At 43.4% G+C, this 7,218-nt stretch overlaps 1 protein-coding gene across 1 annotated transcript; it reads right to left on the bottom strand.

Moving 5' to 3' along the window:
* Nucleotides 1–4,639: 4,639 nt before the first annotated feature.
* Nucleotides 4,640–6,741, bottom strand: LOC141041086 (uncharacterized). Its single transcript, XM_073507198.1, has 2 exons — nt 6,424–6,741; nt 4,640–6,145 (listed from the first exon to the last, which is right to left on the bottom strand). The coding sequence occupies exons 1-2, from the start codon at nt 6,739–6,741 to the stop codon at nt 4,640–4,642; spliced, it is 1,824 nt and encodes a 607-aa protein (XP_073363299.1).
* Between the last annotated feature and the right edge of the window lie 477 nt (nt 6,742–7,218).

Raw genomic sequence — 7,218 nt, 5'->3', positions numbered from 1 at the left:
ATGCACGTAGCTAGCTTACCTTCATGCGCCGCCGCCCGCTGCCACGATGCGCTGACCGGCCTCTTATTCATGCGAGCCGCCACAGACGCTGACCGGCCTCATTTTCACGCGAGCCACCACGGGCGGAGGGACGGTTGCTGCCACTGGTTCGTATCATCTCCCACACATGTCTCCTCGATGTAGAGCATTGTTTCACACTTTTCGATCCACTCGCATCTATTCAATGTGGCAATTAAAACCTGTTGGCAATTAAAGTGGCATATCGATCGACGCGGCTCATTTGAACGTAGAAAATCCAAAGCGCGGGCGGTGCCACTCCCCTTCCCTTCCCCTTTCCCTATTTAAACCACCACCCCTCCACCTATTCTCCACACATCCATTGGCACCGCCCCCTTCTCTTCTTCACCAAAACCCAGAGCACTCTCAAAGCGAGGCGAGGATGCAGTACAACGGCCCCACCTTCGAGCTCCCACCGACCGTGCCGGAGAGATGGTATCCGGCCGGCGTCATCGTGGAGAGGACACTCCGCGTGTGGGCATTCTCATGCTGGAGGGGTGCAAGGGGGTTTTCCTAGTAATTCCTCCATGCGGGGCTCGCCCACCTCCCAGCGGGCTCGCTGGCGATATTCCGACTGGATGAAGTGCGTCCAAACTCCAGGACTCCGCCGATAGGGCTCACCGTCACCTTCACCAATAGATTTGATGTGTACCACCTCCTCGGCAAGGTGTTTTGGTATGGATGCAAATTCATCACATTCACAACCCACAACATCTTCACAAACTTCGACTGGATCTTCCCCACCCGCGATGGTATGCACAGCCTCCCCTACTACATCGACCAGGACGGCATGGAGAGGGAGCAGTGAAGAGAAGGCGCAGTGAAGATGGTGGTGAAGTCCCGGTCTCGATCGTGAGCTTGTCTCGCCCTAGGGTGTTAGGGCTTTTTATCTTTTATATATTTCTATCTTAATTATGTCGTTGATTGTACCATGAACTTTTAATCTCTGTCGTGTTACCCCCTCCCTAAGAACTTTGTTATGCTTGCTACCCTTATTTGATTTTTTTAGAAACACTACCCTTATTTGATATGTCGTTGGTTATCAGTGCTTTTGCTTGCTATTTCTATCTTATTTGACGTGAGATAAATCGCTAGATGGATATGGTGCCGTACACGAGCCCTTCTGCTAAATCAATCAATGATTGAGTATTCCTCAATGAAAACCAGCAAGTTTTCGCCCATTTAGAGTAGGGTCAAGTTTTCGCACGTGCAGATAATGGAGTAGTTGAAGTGCAAAAAGGAAACTAAAGCTAGAAAAATGAGCCATGTTGATGTTGAAAAGAAGAAGAAAAGCTAAATTTTTTAAATTTTGGTTGGCCCTATTCCGTATATTGTATGAACAAAAACAAGCTAATTTTTGAATAGTTTGTGGACTATGCTATGGTTTAGGGTACATTATGTTTTATGTAAGAAGTATGCTATGGTTGCTACTTTTTATATTATGGATGTATGCTTGCTATGTGAGATATCGGTCGATGGATATGGTGCCGTAGCCGAGCCGTAGACAAGCTCTCTAGATGGATATGGTGCCATAGCTGAGCCTAGACATGCTCTCTAGATGGATATGCTGGCTAATGGTGCCACTGGACTTTATTTTAGACGTGGTTTCAGATGGATATCATGATCTACATAATTAAGTCTGACATGTTCTTAATAAAACAACAACAAATCATGTATACAATATTTTTCTTGCAACAAAAACTTGTTTATAATACCCGCATATCAAAAAATGAACCCAAAAATGAAAGTGTTGTGCCATAGGCTATATACAAAAGGAAATTGCCATGATATGTACAAATAAATTTGACATGTGCAAGTCCAACAATAAATCGATTTACCATCATGCACTATTTTTGTTCGGCATGGCAAACCGTGGATTTACCATGGTAATAATCAAGGTTAAAAACAGAGCCAGCGCATGGGCCTTTGACACTCAACGTGATGAGACGGCCCAACGAGAGCTTAGTTTCAATTTAGGCTCTAGAACTACGTTTTTTTTCTTCTGTGGTCGGTGTTGTCAGACGAAATTGAAGAAATTGAAAGTGCACAAAACTGACGAAACTGACGGGTACCCGAAACTGACATGATCCACAAATTAAGCAACACAGAGCATAGAGCACATGATCCAAAATTAAGCAACACAGAACATAGAGCACATGATCCACAAATTTAAGCAAATCATAGAGCACATGATCCACAAATTAACCAAATCCTAGAGCACATGACACCACACTAATAACATCTCTAACGACTGATGACCAGCAAGTAAGAAAATCCTAGAGCAACTACACATAAATAAAAGGGATAAAATCCTAAAGCTATCAGATTCGCCTGCATGTTCAATTGAATCATCTGCTTCAAGCTCTTGTTCATCTTCTTTATTTCCCCCTTCAGATCTGCATCCCCAATTGTCAGAGCAGCACTTTCAGAGACCAAATTCGTTGTTGCTGACGGCAGATTGAGCTCCCGGGTTGGGGCCCCATTGAATTGAATCCGCTTAACATATTCATCCAGCCCTTCAAAATGTGTGCATTTCTTCATGATATGAATCGAAAAAATGAACCCTAAATCCCAGATCAAAAAAGAATTAAAAGAAAATAGAAGAAGAAATCAGAGAAAAAATATGAGATCTAACCTGCCCCTCTGGCTTGCTCTCGCATTTCACGAACTCGCGCCCATAGTTGCCATTCTTGACCTCCTTCGAAGTCAACCGTATTAGTGGCGCGCTGCGTGGGCAGTAAGGACATCGCTCCATGGGAAGTGGACCATACTGGGTCCACGAGGGGAGGGAGGCTGAAGTGGAGCTTGACATATCGCCCAAAGTCGCCGGAGAAGAAGAAGCAGAGGAGTGGCTCCTCTCGTCGCCGGAGAACAAGTAGCAGAGAAGGAGTGGCTCCTCTCCTCGCTGCAGAATAAGCACCAGAATAAAGGAGTACCCGAAGAAAGGGGAGGCACAACCAGCAAGTCTCGCGGATCGCCCCACGATCTAACGATGCGGAGCCATCCATGTGATCCAACGGCGTGGAGCCTGGTCGCAGCCTGCCCTCAGAATTACTTCTAGAAGACCACATTTGAGGGCTCTCGCTTGGTGCTAGGGTATGATCGGACAGCTGACGTTCGGAGTTAGGGTTAGGCGAAATCCCGTGGGGTTTAGAGGGGTTTTGAGCTGGTCAACGGGGTTTGAAAGGCTTTGACTGAGCATAAATAATTTAAAAAAATCGAAAAAATATGAAACCTTCGTTGTTCGTCGTTTTATAGGACACACTAACGAGGAAAAAAATACTAAACTTGGTATACGTACATTTAGAGAAAAAACCCTAGCTAGCACGATCGAGGTAAAATGAGCACCATTAATTAAAAAAATCAAAAAAAATATAAAACCTACGCACAATGTTGTCTTGTGTGACATGTTACCAACGAAAAATCATAAAATTTGTCTATGGACATTTTCATGAAAAAACCTTCACACATATGAGCTATCATGTACAACGTTTCATAGAGACCAAGGAGAGGCGGTAGGGTTTCCCTTCGGTTTTTGAATTTTTTAAAAAATAAAAAAAATCACCAAAGCTTGATTTCAACGTGAATAAGAAGGATCTGAACTTAGTTTTCCATTTTCATATGGTAAATGTGGCTTTTACCCTAGCTTGGGAGCTCATTTGGAGCACATTTCTCATGACTACAAGTTTTGTAGACGCAAAAGAGATCGGATTGATCACTCTAACGTTTGTAATAGTTCAGCAAACTGTGCAACTCACACCACAGGGGAATGGACTGAAGTGTTGGTTCAAATTCAAAGTTTGCCTAAAATTCAAAGTTTGCCTCAGTAGTTCAAATTCAACGTTTACATATAGAATTATTACACCTTACAAGTTTTCACAATACTTCAAATTGACGACAGAATCCTTATTACAAATCTTTAAAGTTCAAAGTTTATGAATTGCATTCAAGTTCAAATTCAAATCTTTGCCTTGCTCCTTGTGTTCCGGGATGGGTTAACCATCTTGCTTCTGGTTTCCCTGGCTGGGATATTTTGTGCTTTTGAAAGCTTTGTCTTGTTGCTTCTGATCTTCACTTCTGGTGGTGGCGGTTTTGTTGAGCTTTGACTGATCGAGCATGTGATGACCAGTTGACGGTCATCTGTGGGCTCACTAATATTTAAAGGAACTTCAGACAAAATAACCTCCTCCCCTCTTATAGCTTCAAAACCTTCGCAAGCCATGGTTTCAAATTCCGCATCAGATGATGGTTCAACCGAAGTTTCTTCCTCTCTAAGTCTTTTCTGTCTTGTGCCTCTAATTATCCTAGAGCTGGGTCAAACAAAAATAAGCTTAGCTATTGATAAAAAAGAGAACAAATGCAAAAAAATGGAAAGATTGCACACATACCAAGCTGCTACTTTAGTTGCTTCATTCTCTAAACTTGTTGCATTATCCTTTGCTGTTGCATTATCCTATAAACTTGCTGCATTCTCCTCTGCATTTGCTGCTGCCCATTGTTCCTCTTCTCCAACTGATGCATCAACTGGATTGGTACAACGCCTAACAATATGCCCTAAGATACCAGATCTTTTGCACTTACGCTATTTTTTTACACGACCCTCTTCACCAGCTCTTATCCTGTTTTTCCATGGTCTTCCTGGTGGTCTAGTCAGTACAGGAGAATGGAGTTCGAACCCTGGGTCTACTATGTTCCATTGGTCTTTTCCCAAGAGTGCGGGCACATTTTCAGCATAAGCAGCCCTAAATTTGGCAACAGAGAAATATTCAGAGCAATACTGATCAACTTCACCATCTTCACCTCCAATAACAGTCATGAGATGTAGGGCATGTATGCACAGCTTCCCGCGGATCTGCCATTGCCTACAGCTGCATTCATTGGTTGCAAGGTTCACTAGATATCTCCATTCCCTATTTTTACTGTCAGTGTATGTCACCTCAGCCTCGTATGTCGACGGTCGAATGCATTTCTTTCTTAGTCCTCTTGCCTTGGCATGCAATGCCTTAATCACAGATGGGAGCATAAGATGGCCAACATATTGTGTTTCTACAATTCTTTTACGAAGAGCCATCTTTACCATGATCATCTGCCTGATCTTATCAAATGGTTGCCACAACAAAAGCCCTTTCACTGACTTGAACTTTGCATTGAAACACTCAGCGAGGTTATTGGTCACATAGTCTACTTTGCCATTTTCATTGAATTTGCTTCTTGACCACAGCTTTCCATGATGTTCATCCATGTACTCCTTCACCAAAGGATTATGAGCATACAGCTCTCTCAAATGGTGCTCATGCTTCCTCAAGCTGCATGTGTATGATGCTGGCCATAGATTCTCATCATAAACTTTGCCTTTGAATTTCTTTTTAAAATTTTGCGCTAGGTGTCGCATACATTCCCTATGTTCCACTCCAGGGAATACAATTTCTACTGCAGTTTCTAAACCCTTGCAAGCATCTGTGTGTATAACTAAACCTGAGGGTGTACCTATAATGTTGCGCAACTGCTGCAGAAACCAAACCCAACTCTCCTCACTCTCTACCTCCAACACACCAAATGCAACTGGGAATAGCCAGTTGTGTCCATCAACTGCAGAAGCTGCTGCTAGCTGGCCTCTCCATCTTCCATTCAAAGCAGTCGCATCGACAGCCAAATAGGGCCTACAACCATTAGGAAACCCCTGCCAGCAAGCCTTGAAACAAACAAAAGCCCTCCTGAAGCACTCCTTCTCTATTGCCTTCCCTTTTAATTTGTACTTAACAGTATGCTTGTCAATCTCTACAACACTCCCTGGACTAGTCGTCTCCACTTCAGCTTTGAAGGTGTAAAGCAACTGAAAACTCTCACTCCATGGACCATTAATCCTATCAAGAGCCCTTTCCTTAGCATAGAAAATCTTCATGTATTGTACATTAATCTTGTACTTCTCAAATAGCTTCCCATGGAGTGCTGTTGGACCAATTGTTGGTGTTTCCCTCACCCAATCCAAGATTGCATCTGCCACCCACCTAGTCTTTGCAAGCTTAGATTTGTCCTTTCCCCCTCCCCCTCCAGGTGGGCAAGTGTGCCCATGTGGGTTTATTTTTATCTGAAACAAAATGAAAAATGATGTCAAATACAATTAAGAAACAGTACACATGATCTGAATATAGAATGGATAAATAATCTGATAACAATATTCAGTTTTAATACCTGAATCAATTTTCTCTTTCGCATAGTGGATGCATGCAACCTCCACCTACACCTATCATAAGGGCAATGAACAGTGAATCTTCCTGGCTCACTCTTATCAACCTCATAAAAGTTTTTAGTGAGAATGCAATATGTAGTCACTACATTATGACAGTCCACCATGGATTCGAATACAGTTCCTGGAGTAAGGTCAGGATTCTCCCTGTTCCACTCAATTGTTGGCATCTCCTCACCATCATATTCTTGTAAAACTAAGGAGTCGATGTTCTCCTCCCTCTCTTCATCATCAGTGTCATCAAATCTAGAATGGCTGCTAGGCTCCTCTACATATTCATCTTCCACTGCCTGTTGACTGACTCTATCTACCAGTTCTGGGAATAGAATCTCATCCTCATCATCATGTCGAGGCACTTCCTCGTCAGGCTCTGCATCTACTTCCACATCAGGTGCAGAAGGGAGAGCAGAAGTGGTAGAATTAGCGGCAGCCGACATGTTGTGGCTTTCAGAACCACTAGGTTTACTTGGTCTCGACCTACAAGGAGTGCGAGGACGCTCGCTATTAGCAGAGACATATGATGTCTGAACACCCTTCAGGATACGTTGTTTGCGTGCCTGAAGCACACCGATATGGATTTTACCGAAACGGCTGTCAGCATTCAAACTAAATAGCAATCCCAGATGCTCATCACAAGTTAATGGGAGAAATCTCTGCTCGGTACTGTCGAAATATCTCAGTTCAACAGCATCGGCAGGGCTCAACGGATACTCACAACAGAGTGCCTCGCGGAAATCTCTGAACGAAACGCTGGTTTCTACCACTTTAGGATACAAAAATCCAGAAATCACACATGATTTAGTTCCATGCAGCTCGCTAGTTTCCATTCTAACCGCCAGCCGAAAAGCAAGTGCAGGATCAACCCCATTCGATTGAAATAAGATAAAGGGCGCAGTTAGGCCGAAAATTTCTAG

Source organism: Aegilops tauschii, chromosome 2 (assembly GCF_002575655.3).
Source record: "Aegilops tauschii subsp. strangulata cultivar AL8/78 chromosome 2, Aet v6.0, whole genome shotgun sequence".
Lineage (NCBI taxonomy): Eukaryota > Viridiplantae > Streptophyta > Magnoliopsida > Poales > Poaceae > Aegilops > Aegilops tauschii.
The sequence above is the reverse complement of the archived record's forward strand: the minus strand, read 5'-3'. Positions and strand labels throughout refer to the sequence as shown.

Coding starts and splice junctions, on each gene's coding strand:
- LOC141041086 (XM_073507198.1), bottom strand. CDS start 6,741: ATGTCGGCTGCCGCTAATTCTACCACTTCTGCTCTCCCTTCTGCACCT. Junction 6,146..6,423: donor CTGACCTTACTCCAGGAACT/GTATTCGAATCC, acceptor ATTTTGTTTCAG/ATAAAAATAAACCCACATGG.